We start from the raw sequence: 20194 nt of genomic DNA, 5'->3' as shown, positions 1-20194 counted from the left end.
GAAATACAACACCCTGTTTCGATACTTAAGATCATAGAATGTGTTAGAAACTTTTTTTGAGTAATATAGTTTTTTTGCTTCCTTGTATGAAGTAAAGGAAGTACTATAACCATTAAAGATTCTGGTTTTCACATTGCAACAGAAATATCCATTTTGACCATCCCTGAATCCATTTTGACTAGTTTCGGCATGATGTCTGTATGTACATATGTATCTCACCTAACTCAAAAATGATTAAACATAGAATGTTGAAATTTGGTATTTAGGACTGTTGTAACATCTAGTTGTGCACCTTCCCTTTTGATTGCGCAATCAAATGGGCCAAAAATGGGCAAAAAGCTCAAAATCCAAAACATCTGGATTTTGAACGTTTTCTTAACTGCAGTAAAAATCTCCCTTGTTGAGAGATTTTTAATGATATAACATAAGTTGTACTTAGTTTCATTGGTTCCAGAGTTATAGCCAAGTAAAATTTTAATTAATGAACTATTTGGATCTTACAAGGGGAATGCACATTGGTTCAAATCTGACTTCATACACTTATTTTTTTAACTTTTTTTTTTAATTTAAATATATTAATTTATCAGTAATTATTAACCTCTGGTTGTAAAAAAAATTTAACAATAAATAATAATTCAATAATAACAATCAAAAAAATATGAAAAAAAAATCAGAAATTATTAGTGAAGTAAAATTTTATGTACTTTTCATTTTAATTCAAAAATTGTTACAATTGGAGGTTAAATTATTAATAAATCAATATACTTAAATAAAAAAAAGTTAAAAATGATATTTGCATATGAAGCTGGATTCAAACCGATGTGTGCATGGTTACGCATATGACACGTTTTCACTTACACCACCTATCTACTTGAGCGACATGAAACAAAATTAATATATAAACTAATATAAAATACTGATACGAATACCACAAAAAAATTTGATGCAATGTGGTGTCCACCATAATGTAACTGTGTGTCTGTCCACTTTATTAAAGAATTGGAGGATCGTATCTCACTTTCAAATGAAATAAGTTTAAATGAAGTGCAGCAAAAAATGTGTATATGTAATTTAATAGGCAGGCATACAATGAAGTCACATCCGTGACTACGGGTGACACATCCAAATCAGATTTTTTTATTTATTTTAAGTGCATTAAAAAGTTATAAATTTCATACATGTTTCAGACATTATTACCATAATTCTTACGCAAATATGGCTGTGACAGAAAATGCTAAACTTACTGATAGTTGTACATTAACAAACTTCATATGTGCAAATATAAAATAATCATACTTATGGATTGACATGTGTAATATATAATGAATTTGTATTTTACACCAAAATGCTGCACCTGCTTCATACCAGTAAATATGCGTGTATGAATACCGATTATTATTATTATAACTGTGCTAAACGTACTCTTCGACTGGAATGTTATGATGATGATACTTCAATATACACACATACCAAAATTAATGGAACTAAACTAATCGAAATATATTCGATGAACTTAGTTTTATTTGACAACGAATACTTCAATACTTTTTAAACTGTATAAAATAAACATTATTTAATTTAAGTGTTATTTTCAAATTTTTATTCATGGTATTTAATGTCGTCTACAGATCGTTTGACTCAGTTCAAATTTGTTTGAATGAGTAAAAAAAATTCTTTTTTGATTCATGCCAAAGAAGTATAACTTCTTACGTGTGTACATAAGTCACACAAACTTTTTTTTGTGATAATTTCAATTATTAAAAAGTACTCTTCATGTTAGATATTTGGTATGTTATCTGATTGTTGGAAGTTAATTCAAAGAGCTAATGCTTATAATTAATAACATTTACCACTATATTAACTCTAAAATTTGCCTAATATATATTTTTATCCAATTAGAGAAGTTTGTTATAAAATCACCTGGGCTAGTCTACATTATAAAAGAAAGTAGTATCAAAAATACATGCATTATTAAAATACTTATGTTATAACACATTAGCAATTCAGTTATAAGAAATATTACAGGAGTATAATTATGCTAAAGTATATTTGGATTGATCACTAAGTTAGTTTTTCATGTAGAATATGATATAAATTTAATTAAGAATTGAAATCAGTAAGAAATAGGCACCTTTATAAGGCCTGTTTAGAGTGTTAGAATTTCGTGAAAATTTTATTTACCATCATTTTCACCACATTTTTCTGAATTTTGATGGCTAGATAACCTTTGTAATACCAATAGTAAAAGACAGAGAAATCAAACTAATAAATAATTTAAAATATTGGTATCAGAATAACAACAGTAACAAAAGAGTAAAACAGTGGAATAGATGAGTTAATGAAGAATCAGTGTTTAAAGAGCCACTGAGCCAACTATACTATTTTTCTACACTAGCACAGTAGTATTGAACTAGGTTTCTCATTAATAATAGTTTTTGTAAAATAAAAACAAAATGCACATTCATTAAAAACTAAAAACTAGTTAAATTTTTTTTTATTGATGTGTTTTTCTAATTACTGATAATGCGAAAGTATTTTTCTTAGAATGGACACCAAATTAATTAATCTAGAAAAATGTGTTTTCTAATGCTGTACAACAATTTTTATCAGGAAGTTATCAAAATAAAATAAGCCTTACTTTTTATAAGAAAATGATATTTCGTTATTCTTAAATCATGATGTAATGTCCATGTCGATTTAGATTACTTATATGGAAATGAAATTTATATATACACTTGGTGAATTTAATTAATTCTTGGAGAAGAAAAAGGTAACAACCGAATAACAATTTTACCTCACTATATAAAAGGAATAAGTGTGAAATCTATCCAATAGAGATCATAGTAAAAATCACAACCAATACAATCACAAATATGTATAAAAATCATAACATATATCTGTATGCTTTCTGTTAAAGTAATGACTTAACATTTTTGGTATATGTCAACCTACTAAAAGGGCAATAACAATAGGTAATCTCAATTATATTAAAACCAATTTTAAAATGTTATAAGGCATTGAAAAGTGATTTCTTTCAATACATATAAGTGATCTCCAATAATTCATACTTATATTTAAAAATTGCTTAAAATATCACTTTTAAGAACTGTAATTCATAAAGAAACAAAATGAAGATTAAGGCAGGAGCGAAGCAACATACTTGATTTCCATTTATTGGAATAAAGGCTAGCTGATCTCTTTGGTTGCTTACTTAATAATAATTCTGACAGCACAATAATTTCTAAAGTTAATTTTATTCCTCAATGTGGTTTCATGACAAATTCTGTGTGATTTTAAAAACAAAACAACATGTTTTCATCTGTTATTGATAATATACATATATGTATGAATATACAGCTCCAGTTCCTTTCCCACTTGAGGAATGAAAGAAGAAGATGGAATTAATAATAAATTAATATATTTTGACAATAAACACGAAAACTGTTTAGTTTACCAGACAGAATTTGCTGTATATTGATACAAATAATAAACATTATTGAAAATAGAAATTTAAAAAAATAAGATACTGGAGTAGTAAGTAAAACATGAGAATGTTTTTGTGATAATGTAAACATTATTTTACATTTTGCATTCAAAACCATAAAGATTACTTTAAAAAAAAGAAGAAATATTATACAAAGTTTTACACTTTTAATCACTAAAAGAAAAATAAGAAATTAGTGGACAAGTGAAGCTGTTGTAAATGAAGAAAGAGATAATTTTTTTTATTAATAATCATTTAATAAACACCCAACAAATAAATGCAAGCAACATTCCAATGATAAAATTTTACAAACAACACATTTATTGCTCTTTCAACTTAACACTTCTTTACATTATTGTACAAATATAAAAACAAAATTACTTCATTGGCACTTCTAAATCAACAGCAAATGTTAGCCTAAAAATTATAACAACTTAGGATATTAAAAATATCCTTTTTATTAAAAAAAATCCTTTTTACTAAAAAAAAAGATGTCTTTGGAACATGTAATAAACACATCAAAACATTCTACAAAAAAAATCTGTATTAGAGACAGTAATAATATATCTATTTATCCTTATATTCTTCCACAATAAACCGCATTAAAATTATTATATTAAAAAGCATCACTCTATACAAATTAAGCTAATAAAAATTTTAAAATTCATTTTTTATGGTATTCAAATTTTGTTGTTGTTAGTTAAGTTAGTATACACTAATTTAAAGTATCTAAATTAATTGCTTGTCATTAAATATCACAGATGAACCATTATTTTATACATAATATTAATATAAACTTTACACAAACAACTGGTGTTAATTTCCCTCACATGCACATTCAATTAGGTACGTTATGTATTTATTTATATATTTATTTATAACCATTTTATTATTAATAAGTAGAACACTTTTTTCCAGGATTCATTTTTGATCCAACAGGGCAATTGAATGCTTCTGAAAAGGCTTGAGAATTCATCATTATACCATTCACCCTGTGAAAATAAAGTATAGTTTATTATTTATATATAATAAAAACTTTAAATTTATTATTTAATGAAATTTCATGAATTCAAACTTCATGATGCATACCCAGCCACCTTTGACAGAATAATCACTGAAATTTTCAAAATTGAAAAATTTAGCAACACTTATTCACCAACCTTAAATTATATATGTTTTAGAACAAGTGAAAATCATTGAACTACATTTCTGAACTGGTGATATGAGAAGCATTGATCTATAATTATATTTTAAATTCTATTAATATAAATCACCTAGTACAGAATATTGAGATAAGACATATCTTATTTTGTACTAGGTGGTTTATATTAATAGAAATTAAATATAATTTAAGAGTACAGAGGAATAATATGGATCTTAAAAAGATTAATTTCAGTAAAATAATTATCACAAATAATTATCACTGTTTGGGAGATATATTGTGTTTGCTGAAAGTCTTTATGTGCTTCTTTGAAACCTTAGGATTTGCTTCATGAAAAAAATGAAATTAAAACTTCTTTACCTTCTCTTTAGTAGTAAAGTTGAAAAATAACTATTAGAAAGATTGTGTAAAATATTATAAATATAAAAATGTTAACTGAATTTTGCTATGTTGTGACAGTAGGGAATAATTCAACAAACAGCCTATTTGACAAGTAACCTCGGACCCCTCAATAATTCAACAAACAACTTAAATTATCATATCACCAAAAAAGAAAAGACATGGTGTGACAAATAAGTGAAGCTGTTTGACTACCTTTTTTTTTAATTAGCCAGAAAAAAGGTAGAAATATATATTTAATTACTCATCTTTACAACTTTTTATAAAGACTAATGAGCATTTTTGTAGTGATTACTTTTTCAGGTGAGTTTGTTTTAAAACCATTTAAAAATTATTATTTAATCATAGAATAGAATAGAATAGACATTTGTAAATGATACTTGAAGATATACTGCAGTGTTGTAGCAATCATTTCTGTAAGTGATTTACTTTTTTCATTATTAAGGATACGTTTATATAACTAATTTAGAAATACTCTGTATAAATCTACACATATTTATCAGTTAACCTAGTAAAGTTAAGTTAAATAAAACCAGTAAAGTTTTAAATACAAGTTATTAAAAATAATTTTAATAATAATTTGAAGTGGAAAGGTATCGTAGAATGAAACGCCCTACCTTTTGGTGGGGCTTAGCATCCGATTTATAACTGTATATTGAACTCAGTAAAGAAAGCCAATGAGAATAATTCACTCCATACTTTCCAAATTAAGCCTAATCCTAACAAGAATATAAATTTGCAGAAGTGATTGGTATCTCATTGTCAGGTTGTCAACTGTTTGGTTTTGGTAACTAATAAAGAAACAATTTTACTTACCTTTTCTTTTCGCACTTCATTTTTTGTTGTAAATAATTCTATTTATTGTTTTTTTATCACATCACTGATGCATACATTAATGTAATGTAATTACATACATTATGTGTAGTTAAACAAATGTAATCACATCTGTACAAATCAAAATAGAATACATGCAAAGCTTATTTGCTTCTTATATCTTTTTTAGTATAATGTTTTTATTCAGTCTGTGTGATAGCCATAGTAAATGAGTAAACAATGGATCTTTCATAATTTCTAAAAGATTATGAATGATACAGATAGTTTTATTCTGTATATAATGAAACTATGACAAAATTGTAGGGGAAAAAACAGTACACCTTTTATGAATAGTTTGACTATTCAATAATAGTCAAATTATTCAATAAAAGGTAATCAATCTGACCACAATAAAAGGTAATAATCTGATCACCATCTATCTAATTGCCTGATTTAACTCCAATGGATTTCTTTGTATGGAGTTAAATTAAAGACAGAGTGTTTGTTTCTCCGTTTCCAGAAAATGTTGACGAGCTATGAAATAAGTAAATATTGATAAGACATTTAGGGTTCCAGAAACAAAGGAACCAACTGTATAATCTAAAGGGATGGTAAAAGTCATGCTTTTGTACTCTTGCTTGGTACGGTCAAGGCCTTGCCGCTTAGTGTGTACAAACCTGCTATGGTTTACAAGTAAAACATGTCTATGATTTAACACAAAACCATTTTGTGTTATTTAATCATACCTAAATGATTGTTACTTTTGTTTAGTAGATGTGTTTAGGAATTCTAAGTAATTTAAACTCACACTTAATATCATTTTTCATTGCCATCTACTGGTAAGCACATTAGTAAATCAACAAAAATCTTTTGGTTTCCAAATTTATTGAAATTTGTAGAATCTAAGTAGTAATGAAGAAAACAATTTTGAAAACATTAAAGAAGAAAACAATGATTCAGATTTGTACAGTCTAGTAAGCTCTTCTAATATCACAAGGTGAGCTAAGTAATTTAAAGTAAAAGTATCTAAACTTGTAAAAAATAAAGTTCAAAATTTCAAGACTGCAAAGCTGGAATTTCATTCAAATAAATTAAGAAGTTTTGGGCTTTTGAAGTCATGGGTAAAACAATGATTTGCAGAAGAAAGTTACTTAGTTTTCTAGCCGAATATTAATGGATAATTTTTCACGTATGGTAAATTTATAAAGCGAGGAGTGATGTCTTTTCAGTGATTCCACCAAGTATAATTAACAAGAGGTTTTCTTTGTAGTAGTAACAAGTATTTGCATACTAATTCTTTAGATTATTCATTCCTCTAGTAAAAAAAATCATCATAAGAAACTGGAATTGATTAGAAATTTAAGATTTAAGAAAGGATTTTCATAAATTCACAAAGAATAAAAATTAAATGTTCAATTCTCTCTTGAGTAATTAAGAAATTTGTGATAATTTTCTAGATTAAATAAATCTTAAAATTAATTACCAGGATATCATGTGGAATGTTTCTTAACACAGTTATAGGATATAATAATACCTGAATCTATTTTCTTCATTCACTCCAGCACTTTTTACTCAAAATATTGGAGACGATCTTTATTTGATGAACATTACTTATGGTTGAAAATATTTCAGTAATAGAAAACATTATAAAGGTAAATTCAGTTTAAATGCTAGAAGATTACTGTAGAACTAAGGTTCATGATGTACATCATGCTACGTATACAAAGGAAATCATCAGTTGAGAAGTTTTAGTGTATCAATTCTTACATAGAATTTTAATGTATTACTTTTTAAATTATGAGTTTTATAGCCATAAAAATTCTGTAATTTTCTGATTTTACATTTAACTGTACAAAAATTCATTACACAAAAAGGCACCACACTTAGATAAACATTAATTTTATCTAACATTGAAATTGATGTCAAAATTAAAATTCAGGTAAACTCCTTTTTTCCAAGATATTTTTTGATGATGTTTTTATATACATTATTCTGTCCCTCCATGGGTCTCTGTACAACATTAATCAAATGTTTATATACACTAATTTTATTGCATTTCATAGAAACATATGAAATGCTTAAAAAGATTGCACTTATCAATCTTAAATATAAATCTAATAGATGATTTCATGATTATTTTTATATAATTTACTTCATTAGAGACCTCACTTTAAAAATTCTTCAGTTACTTGGTCAACATACATTCTACCCAGATCTATTAATGTACGGTCTACTGTAGTTTGTTGATATTTTTAGTTGGTTGAAAATGTAAAATTTGGTTTCGAATTAAACCTGGTTTCATACTGGATGGAATCTAGAATATTAAAGACCACAATTTTTTGTGATATTCATAGTAAAAAAAAAAAAAAAAAAGGTCTGTTGGCTACTAGTATGTCTATCTAGTTATGTTGAGAAACTTTTCATTTGATACATCCTTAATGATTAATTCTTTCTATCAAGTTTCCTCTCTGTTATGAGCAATTCAATCTAGAAATTATTCAGACTACTGAACAAAAATATTTTGTTCTAGATTTCTTACCGTTCAGGTGCTGGAGTGTGGAAGTCCTTTTCTACTAATACAATGTAGTCTTCGGGTGACATATCTGTACAGTATACCTAAAAAAAATCAATGAGTAAAATAAAAATTAAATTAAATTCAAAGAAGCAAACAACAAAAAAATTGTGCCCATTTTTTTTAACAAAAACTAATTCTGCTGCAAGAATCAGTTTTCTTTTTCTAATTAATGTAATTCAGTTACCCAACACTTGATGAGAAAAAGGACTAATTTACTTTATTAACTAAAGTAATTTGATTAAAATATTGAGCAGTATTGATAGTATCTTCTCAAGAGTGTATTAACACTTTTATTTCATTAGATGAATTGTTACAATTGGTTTAAAGAATTGAACTTAACTTTCAATTAATCAGTACACTTGAACAATGTTTACGTGCTTCAAAATTTTGATAAACCAAAGCGGCCTCCTCTAGTAAGATTTAAAAAGCAAATCTTTGAGATTTTCAAGTAGAATTGTTATACACTTGTATTTTTACAAGTTAGTAAATTTAAGAATGAATGAAGACTAAAGTAAAAAAAATAATTACTTGTTACACAGTAGATCTTTCTCATTTTGCACTGAGTTAAAAATTAAGCTCTACAATGAAACTAAATTAATAACTTGGAATTGTTGGTTGTAATTGATTATAAAATGTTAGGTGGGGCTAACAACTACTTTATTAGTAATTAATTAAGAACTGTTTCCAGGGTTATCAGGTATTAATCACGAATTGATGACTGTAAAAATTGTACTTCCATTACATCATCACATAAAATTATAACAAAATGGATTCAGAAACAAATGTTGGGCTTAAAGATGGAGTAAAATTTTTAAGATGTCAACTTATAATTCATATAGTTAGTGCGTAACCATTAAATGATAGACTCAAAGCGGTATATATTAGGATTATAAAGGAGACCATGCGACTTGATGGAAATTTCCTCTTTACTACATTTTTCTATCCTTGTCAGTTAAAAATACCAATTTGAAAGAAAAGTTGTTGTACGTATATAATTCTGCCTAATAGCAAAGAATCTTACTGTAACATTTAATAAGAAATGAAAAATGCATTTGGCCATTACTGCATCAGAAACACATGCTTGTTATTGCATCAGAAAAAGTAAACAGATTAAATGATAAAATCTCAAGCTAAAACAAGACTTGCTTCATTTGGTCAATTAATTTAACAAATTTGACTTATATCCACCAAAAGGTTAAAATAATTTTTGTTTATTTAAGAAAAACCTACTCTTTTTCTGCTGTAATGAAGTAGGGAAATTAGGATAATTAGTAAACAATCTTAATTTTTTTCCCCCCTATTACTTTGACTTTCATGCATGTATAACATGTGAATGTTTTAATTGTTTTTAGATATTCTTGGGAAGAATATCAATATATTAGGTGCTTCAAACATAAAATAGAATGCCTAAAACAAGGCTATAATGACAGGATGTTCAATTAGGAATAATATTTAGAGAGATTTGTCGCCCAACTTATGCGCTGCCCTTTTATGAAGCTACCTATAGTTATAATCCTCTTGTTAAACTTACTTATTTAGAAATAGAACAGGTTCAATAAAAAAGCTGGAAACATTAGGTTAGGTTAGTGACATTCAATTTTTTTAATAAGGTAACATATATGTAATGAAACATGTTTTGCTCTTCCTCAAAATGGCAAGAACAGGTTCAGGTTTTTCTGAAGAATACCCTGATCCATCTCCAATATATTACCATGGTGAAGTACAGTGTCTGAATGAATAATATAACAATGAGCTAGACTATCACTAGAGCAATTACAGAACACTCTTCAAAAGGAGTATGAAAGTGTTGAGTTAAAAAGTAACTAAGCTAGTGATAATAAAAAGTACAATTTATCAAATTAAATAAACTTTATGAATTATAATCTGAAAATTAAAACAAAAAATGAAAAGCTTTACAACTAAGTCAGATAATATTAACTAGTAATTAGTATGTGTTACTGAAAAATTCATTACAATAACTGAATTTAATTGTTATATACTACTTACATCAGATTAACTAACATACCTGAGCAGCATGAAGAAAAAATAATTGTTCAGGCTTTAAATTCAGTCCAGGAAGCCTTGGATCACGATGGTTGTCTTGAAGTCGTTGCCAAGTTTCAAATGCAACTTCTAAACCACTAACATCAGCCATATTTTCATTACGTGTTACATTCCAATCAAACTGCAATAAAACATTTAATGGTAGAATTTAAATATTAAGTAATAGAAGTTTAGAGTTACAAGTTAATTTAATGCAGTTTTGCTATATTTTACTTTCAAATTTTTTTTTCTGTGGGCTTAATTAAAAGATGTTGTATACTTCATAAAACAGTGCATTCAGATTGAAAACATCCCACAGATGAAAGAGATCTAAAACAACCTACAGGAAATGATATAGTAAGTAATGTTTGAGCTTTGTAATCAATTCTAGTAGAGTGATTTATGCAGTAGTTTATTTATTACTATTTTATCTCGTATGAACTATTGACTTTCAATAATGACATATCTCTTTCGTACATCAATATATTTTTATAAGAAAAAAGTGATTACCATTTTATTTAGTTTTTAAAACCATCAAAATATTTCTTCAAAAGCCTATACAAAGTTTTATTAGATTTATGATGTAGTAGTAAGCATCAGTTTGTTTTCTTCTACAAGTCAAGAATTAATTTTTAAATCTTAAAAACTTCAGTGATTTTTTATTAGTTATGACTACAGATAATTTTTCTGTATGTATATATAAATGAAATAATATGTCGAACTAAAGATGACAAAAAATTTCATAACTAGCTTTTGCAGACAATGTAGCCATACTAGTAGACAATGAGATACTAGTAAACAAATAGGCATTCTCAATGAATGTGCTGGAAAAGTTGGCTTACAAATTTCCTTCTAAAAAAACTGATTTCATCTGCTTGAAACTGTCCTTAAATGTCCAATTATTAAAAAATACGATGTCTGTATTAAAAAATATGGTGGAATTAGAAGAGCTGTACTTTAAATACCTAGGCAAACCTACAGGGAGAGAGAAAACAGCACAGAATATTCACTTACAAAAACTCTACGCCAACGAGAAAGTCTACGGGAAAACCCACAACATCTACCACAAAAAAAGTTAGTCCATACACACAAAAATCTGGCCTATAATGTGGTAGTCAAACCTGAAACTTTGTGTGCCAGCAAAACCCTCACATTTCACAGAAAAGACAAACTAAAAAAAATTTTGAAAGAAGAATGCGAAATTATGAGAAAGATTCTTGGCCTGGAAAGATCAGAAAATGGCTACAGATTAAAATTGTGGGAAACAACCAAAATACTATTTAATCTTGCAGTAGACATCTGAAGAAGAAGATTACAGTTTTACAGACACATTCACAGACTCCCAACAACAAGGCTCACTCACAAAATTCTGACTTACATATTTACATATTGAAAACCATCCCCTGAATCCAACAAGTCAAAAAGGACCTAGGAAAAGCTCAGACAAATTTGTTGATAATTTTAGACAAAAAATCGTACAGACAAAAGATTGGGAAATGGAAAGTACAGTCAGAGAAAGAAATCTCAAAGAGAACAAGAACAAAGTGGACAGAAGAAAGAGAACCCATGAAGAGAAAATGAGAACCACTTGGAAATGCAGAAAATTGGATTATAATAGCTTTGCATGATCCACCTGGGTCCAATGGCAAATAATAGTAATAATAAATAAAATACTTACAATGAATAAAAGATGTTTATTTAATCTTAATATATATATATATATATATATATATATATATATATATATATATATACTTTTTTTTAACGAGTGAAAATAGCTAAGGCTAGAGGTATAATTCATTATGTTGCAAGAGTCCTTATAAGACAAAAACTAAAGCGGTCTACTAAGGCAATAACTATTTCTGTTAAATTAGGAGATTTTATTTTGTTAAACTGTTAAGTTTTATTTAACTTTAATGTTATTTATAGATGGATAAAAGGTGACTTGGTAAGTTGAACAAATTACTAATGCTTTGAATGAATATTAATGTTTGTGAATAATAATATTAGTTAAAAGTACCTGTTCACAATGCAGAGATTTGCACCTCTTCACGATGCAGAGATTAAGGAGGGAAGAGAACTGAAAGATCAGTGAGAAACGATAAACTGTACATGTTACAGAAAAACTGGTTGAGAAGAGAATGATGGGTGAAATAGTGAGACGTTAGAAGATATAAAGAAGGTACCTAATATTAAAAATGATTAAGTTGGAGGGAAGTAAAAAAAGAACAAGCTAGTAGAACATCCAACATACGTGGAGAGCTGCTGTTATGTGAAAACCTATCTGTTTGATAAAACTTCAAAAAAGAAAAAGAAAATACAAAACAAAAGTTGCAAATAATCTTCTTACCTGAACATCAACAGGTGTACCAAGAAATGTGACCTTTCTATGAAAGGCTTCACCATATTGTTTAGCAACACACTCTAATCTAGCTTCTAGTCTTAGCCGAGTGTTTAAAGTCATCCATGGGTCACGTTCACCATTCACACCATAACCTGCTCCAGTTAAATCGAACCCATGAAGAATTTCATGGCTAAAAATTAATCCTATTGTACCATACTGAACATACAATGGCATATCTGTTCTGAAATAAGACTGTGTCAATACTGCCAGTGGAATAACTGCAAAAAGAATTAATTAAGACCATTAATTAAGACCAGTTTAAAATATTGTTAATTGTAAAATCTATAATATATAGAGTGATTCCAAATTGTTCAGCAATCTCTTGGGAAATAATTCTATAACAAAAAAAAGAAAAAAGTTCATAATTATAAACATAGGTAAGAAAACAGTTTCTGCTTTCTCTGTAAAATTAAACCATACTAAAATATTTGGGGTACAAATCGCAATAATCTAGTAATTAAATACCAAATGTACGATATCTTAAAATTTTATTCTATTTTCATTTATTCACAGTACTATTATTATTAATATTCTAATTCCTTGGTAATATTTAAAATATATATCATATTCAAATTTTACATAAATAAAAATCATATTATGGTAATATAGGGTATTATATTATGTAACTAAGTTATGGGAAGGATATTGCTAACTTTATTTTGTTTAGTCAAACTAGGTAAGCAAGTTTCTTAATACAATTCAAATAAAAATGTTGATTGAAGATGTGAAGAGACCAAAAATGGTTAAAAAACTATGCTAAGAACCAAATACATAAAGAGATGCCAAAGCTTAAAATATTTAGTACAGCCAATCTGAAATATAAGTAATAAAATATTTTCATTTTTTTTACCTATGCTATTCAGAGTGACTTCATAAAAGGCATTAACAACAAAAGGGTACGCCCACCTGAAACAAAATAATAATATACAGAGAATAAAATAACATTTAAACTGTAGATAAGTAATTTAAATATTTTGTTAGTAACATATTTAAATGAATTTTAAATATACATGTTATGTACTTTGTTTTTCAGGAAATAGATATTTTACCAAAATCTATGAAATCTAAGGAAGATAAATTTCAATCTTTTGGCACAAAAGAATGAAATCTTAAATTTAATAATTATGTATTCCACAAACATAACTATTATGTTTAAACATAATATAAATCTTTAATATTTAAACATTTAAATAGAATTCACAGTTTTGAATTGTAGGACATGCAAGATGCAATCCTTCTACTAATCTAAATACTTACATATACAACATTTGAAAGATTTGGGTGGCAATAATTACATTGTATAATTTAAAAATATTTTTTTTTTTTTTCTTATATAATTAAATGAAATTCTGATAATAATAAATTATAAAGATAACAATTTAAACATATCAAACATTCACTGAATAAATCCAGTAATTCAGTAATAATATTTTTAATAATTAATATCTGCAATATAATTAATTTTAGATATAGCTTTATTTCAGTTAGAGTTTTATGGCTAACTACATGAACATTCATGTGTTATTAACACATGAACTTTGACAACAATGTCATTAGCTAGAATGAATAAACTCATTGTATGTATCCACAACTATAACCAACCAAAGACCTGGTTTGGTAAGATTATATGCCAAGAAAGATTTTATTCACTCGTGTGGGAATTACAGCTATTAAATTTCTATGTGGTAGATTTGCACAACCTGTGAACCAGAGAATTATTGTATAAGGAAATAAATGGAGTTACAACTTACAAAAAAAAAATAACCCTAAGCACACAACAGAGAGAAAAAAATGTCAAACGGAGTCCACTGAAAAATCATAACAGAAAATTCTCAATCTTTTATAGGCAACCTGTGATTTTAATATATACTATTTAAATTAGTATGTATAAAATATGAAATAACAGAATGGTGCTTACCTTTTATTATAAAAGTTATAAACATTTATTAAAATATTTTTATTTTGTCTTCAGTTATTTGACTGGTTTGATGCAGCTCTCCAAGATTCCCTATCTAGTGCTAGTCGTTTCATTTCAGTATACCCCTACATCCTACATCCCAAACAATTTGTTTTACATATTCCAAACGTGGCCTGCCTACACAATTTTTTCCTTCTACCTGTCCTTCCAATATTAAAGCGACTATTCCAGGATGCCTTAGTGTGTGGCCTATAAGTCTGTCTCTTCTTTTAACTATATTTTTCCAAATGTTTCATTCTTAATGCATTTGCCGCAATACCTCTTCATTTGTCACTTTATCCACCCATCTGATTTTTAACATTCTCCTATAGCACCACATTTCAAAAGCTTCTAATCTTTTCTTCTCAGATACTCCGATTGTCCAAGCTTCACTTCCATATAAAGCGACACTCCAAACATATACATTCAAACATTTTTTCCTGACATTTAAATTAATTTTTGATGTTAACAAATAATATTTCTGACTGAAGGCTCGTTTCGCTTGTGCTATTCGGCATTTTATATCGCTCCTGCTTCGTCCATCTTTAGTAATTCTACTTCCCAAATAACAAAATTCTTCTACCTCCATAATCTTTTCTCCTCCTATTTTCACATTCATTGGTCCATCTTTGTTATTTCTAATACATTTCATTACTTTTGTTTTGTATTTGTTTATTTTCATGCGATAGTTCTTGCGTAGGACTTCATCTATCCTATTCATTGTTTCTTCTAAATCCTTTTTACTCTTGGCTAGAATTGCTATATCATCAGCAAATCGTAGCATCTTTATCTTTTCACCTTGTACTGTTACCACAAATCTAAATTGTTCTTTAACAATCATTAACTGTTAGTTCCATGTAAAGATTAAAAAGTAACGGGGATAGGGAACATCCTTGTCGGACTCCCTTTCTTATTACGGCTTCTTTCTTATGTTCTTCAATTATTACTGTTGTTGTTTGGTTCCTTTACATGTTAGCAATTGTTCTTCTATCTCTGTATTTGAACCCTAATTTTTTTAAAATGCTGAACATTTTATTCCAGTCTACGTTATCGAATGCCTTTTCTAGGTCTATAAACGCCAAGTTTGTTGGTTTGTTTTTCTTTAATCTTTCTTCTACTATTAATCTGAGGCCTAAAATTGCTTCCCTTGTCCCTATACTTTTCCTGAAACCAAATTGGTCTTCTCCTAACACTTCTTCCACTCTCCTCTCAATTCTTCTGTATAGAATTCTAGTTAAGATTTTTGATGCATGACTAGTTAAACTAATTGTTCTGTATTCTTCACATTTATCTGCCCCTGTTTTCTTTGGTATCATGACTATAACACTTTTTTTGAAGTCTGACGGAACTTCCCCTTTTTCATAAATATTACACACCAGCTTGTATAATCTATCAATCGCTTCCTCAACTGCACTACGCAGTAATTCTACAGGTATTCCGTCTATTCCAGGAGCCTTTCTGCCATTTAAATCTTTTAATGCTCTCTTAAATTCAGATCTCAGTATTGTTTCTCCCATTTCATCCTCCTCAACTTCCTCTTCAGCATCCGTGACACCATTTTCTAATTCATTTCCTCCGTATAACTCTTCAATATATTCCACCCATCTATCGACTTTACCTTTCGTATTACATATTGGTGTACAATCTTTGTTTAACACATTATTAGATTTTAATTTATGTACCCCAAAATTTTCCTTAACTTTCCTGTATGCTCCGTCTATTTTACCAATGTTCATTTTCTTTCCACTTCTGAACACTTTTCTTTCGCTAGTTTGCACTTCCTGTTTATAGCATTTCTTAATTGCCGATAGTTCCTTTTACTTTCTTCATCACTAGCATTCTTATATTTTCTACGTTCATCCATCAGCTGCAATATATCGTCTGAAACCCAAGGTTTTCTACCAGTTCTCATTGTTCCGCCTAAGTTCGCTTCTGCTGATTTAATAATTTCCTTTATAACATTCTTCCATTCTTCTTCTACATTTTCTACCTTATCTTTTTTACTCAGACCTCTTGCGATGTCCTCTTCAAAAATCTTCTTTACCTCCTCTTCCTCAAGCTTCTCTAAATTCCACCGATTCATCTGACACCTTTTCTTCAGGTTTTTAAATCCCAATTTACATTTCATTATCACCAAATTATGGTCGCTATCAATGTCTGCTGCAGGGTAAGTTTTGCAGTCAACGAGTTGATTCCTAAATCTTTGCTTAACCATGATATAATCTATCTGATACCTTGCAGTATCGCCTGGATTTTTCCAAGTGTATATTCTTCTATTATGATTTTTAAATTGGGTGTTGGCAATTACTAAATTATACTTTGTGCAAAACTCTATAAGTCTGTCCCCTCTTTCATTCCTTTTGCCCAGCCCGTATTCACCTACTATATTTCCTTCCTTGCCCTTTCCAATGCTTGCATTCCAATCTCCAACTATTATTAAATTTTCATTTCCTTTTACGTGTTTAATTGCTTCATCAATCTCTTCGTATACACACTCTACCTCATCATCATCATGGGCGCTTGTAGTCATATAGATGTTAACAATCGTTGTCGGTTTAGGTTTTGATTTTATCCTTATTACAATGATTCTATTGATATGCGTTTTGAAATATTCTACTCTCTTCCCTATCTTCTTGTTCATTATGAAACCTACTCCTGCCTGCCCATTATTTGAAGCTGAGTTTATTATTCTAAAATCACCTGACCAAAAGTCGCCTTCCTCTTCCCACCGAACCTCACTAATTCCTATTACATCCACATTTATCCTATCCATTTCTCTTTTTAAATTTTCCAGCCTACCAACCTTTTTTAAACTTCTAACATTCCACACTCCGACTCGTAGAATGTTATTTTTTAATTTTCTGGTGACCCCCTCCTTAGTAGTCCCCACCCGGAGATCCGAACGGGGGACTAGTTTACCTCCGGAATATTTTACCAAGGAAGGTGCCTCCATCATTGCTATATGAAAATGCAGAGAGCCACATTTTCTTGGAAAAAAAGCAGCTGTAGTTTTCCACTGCTTTCAGCTGCGCAGTACTCACAGGATTGAGTGATGTTGATATGGCCGTTGATAAGTCGTCCTGACTCACGCCCCTAACATCTACTGAAAGAGCTCGTGCCCTCTTTCAGGAATCATTCCTTAGTCTGGCTCTCAACAGATACCTCTCCGATATGGTTGCACCTTCGGTCCAGCTACTCTGTATCACTGAGTACTCAAGCCCCCTCACCAACGGCAAGGTCTCATGATTCATTGAGGAGGTTATTAAAATAAACATGTTAAAAAAGTATTAAAATTTTACATCATAATACATAAAATATTTCAAACTGTGAATGTTGCCAAGAAGAAGGCTTAATATATCATTGAAAGGAAAGACTGTAGAACATGTAAAGTCATTTAAGTATTTGGGATGTTTGTTGATTGGAACAACAGTGGTACAGAGAAAATTTAAATGCAGAATACCTTAGGAGAAAAAGTTTTTGAAAAAGTAAAAAGGTTCTTTACTTCAGGAAAGATTTCAGATTCCAGCTGAATCAAGATGTCAAATGATTTAAATAATGAATGCTTGGCTGCCAAATAATCTGCCAATGGTTTCCAAAGTTTATCAAATGCTTGTGGAAGTGTGTGATCATATGTGTGTATGGAATATGGATGCTTGGAATTTAGGAAGAGATACACTTCAATATTTTTGAAATGTAGTTGTGGAATAGAATGAAGAGAAAATGAAATATAATGACAAAAACAGAAATAAGGAAGTATTGTGAAAAGAGGAGATGACCAGAATTTGATGAAGATAAGAAAGATAACATTTATTTATTATCTCAAGTAAATTTATTTATTTAAAAATAAATTTTATTGTACATATATAGCTGACTTTTATATTCTTAAGTAATATATTTTTTTAAATATTCGAACCTGATAAATATTTACGTTTTTTACTGTAATTTTTTTCATTTTGAAACCATGTCCAAGATATTATTTTCAGATTACAGTCACTTCAAAGTCATCTCATGTCAACGTCATTTCAGATCTATGAAGTGGCTGTGTTATTTTACTGTGAATTGAAATAATTAAAAATCAGATTGATGAAATTCTTTATAATTTTTATTTTTCTTCCCAAACTGAAGATTAAATCCAACACCATTCACCCTTGCATAAGTCTTAGGTTTCAGTCTTCTCATTGAATTGTTGTGTAAAGAAATAGTGTGTGACTATTTTTTATTACTTTCACATTGATCTACATGAAAAATATATTCAAAATATCAAACCTATCTCTTCTTAAAACAAAATTCATACTTTCAGATTTTGTTAATTTTTTTATTTAGTTTACACTGCTGAAAATAAATTTTTGTATGTTAAAATTTTTAATGCCTTATGGTAAATAAAATGATCTTGAAAAAAGGTTTCATTTTTGAAAATCTGTTTTAGTTTTATCTTATGAAGAATTAAAAGGAGGAATGAAAAAATCATTCTCCATTGTGAAGAGATAATCAAAAATCTTATTGAACCTAAAAAGTTTTTTTAGTTTTGCTTCACAGAAATACTATAAACTATTACAATATTCTGCAGAATAAAGTAGTGTGAAAGAGAGCAACAGATAGGAAAGTGATTCTTGGAGAAAGGATGTTGGGTTCCTTGACATCTATAAATTTATTGCAAAGTTACAGTAAACAAAGTTAAAATAGCTATGACATGAGAATGACTGACATCTATTTAAATTGGGTAGGAAGAATAAAAAAAGAGCTAGTGAAAGCTTTGAGAACAATCATCAGAAAACCAGACATGCTAGATCAATTAAATCTATTGTAAAGTAAATCTATTATACTTTGACGATTTAATGCTTTGTTATAAAATTTATCTATAATAAAGATTTATTTATTTACTTGTAAATGAAGTGTGGGCAATTACATTTTCTTCTTCTTTGATGAATCTTATAGTAGTTACAATATTTTATTACTTAAAAATACTTTTATGTTTTTAACACTTTTAAATTTGTAATCCTAAAATTAATGTAAAAATAATCAAGTTATAAGAGATTGTTAAGTTACATATAACTATAACATTACATAAGAACAAGATATTCTGTATATTACAAAAGATATTTATTATTAATATTATTAAATTACATCTTTGGTAAAGATTAACTATGGTAGGCATGAAATAAGAAATAAAAAAAAGTAATAATAAAATTAAATACTAACTTTCGATCTGATGGAGCTTGTGTGTGGAAATCAATTGTGAAAGTTCGTAACTGACGATATCTTCTGATAACATTATGGAAGAAATCATTTTGATCCACAGTAATCTGTAAATAATAAATAATTTGACTAAATAAGCACAATTAAAACTCTTGTAAACA

The 20194-nt window shown here is 28.3% G+C and overlaps 1 protein-coding gene across 2 annotated transcripts in view; it reads right to left on the bottom strand.

The window, feature by feature from the left end:
* Positions 1–3744: 3744 nt before the first annotated feature.
* The window catches only part of Nepl16 (Neprilysin-like 16), a 290999-nt gene continuing 274549 nt past the window's right edge, over positions 3745–20194 (bottom strand). For both annotated transcript variants that reach the window (XM_075365303.1, XM_075365302.1), the window contains exons 12-17: positions 20037–20140; positions 13731–13786; positions 12827–13098; positions 10460–10618; positions 8398–8474; positions 3745–4476 (exon numbers count right to left, since the gene is read on the bottom strand). In XM_075365303.1, the coding sequence (XP_075221418.1) occupies positions 4377–4476; positions 8398–8474; positions 10460–10618; positions 12827–13098; positions 13731–13786; positions 20037–20140 (768 nt within the window). In that variant the 3' untranslated portion in view covers positions 3745–4376. The remainder of the gene's footprint in view (positions 4477–8397; positions 8475–10459; positions 10619–12826; positions 13099–13730; positions 13787–20036; positions 20141–20194) is intronic.

Source organism: Lycorma delicatula, chromosome 5 (genome assembly GCF_047948215.1).
Source record: "Lycorma delicatula isolate Av1 chromosome 5, ASM4794821v1, whole genome shotgun sequence".
In the NCBI taxonomy this organism is placed as follows: Eukaryota; Metazoa; Arthropoda; class Insecta; order Hemiptera; family Fulgoridae; genus Lycorma; species Lycorma delicatula.
The sequence above is the reverse complement of the archived record's forward strand: the minus strand, read 5'-3'. Positions and strand labels throughout refer to the sequence as shown.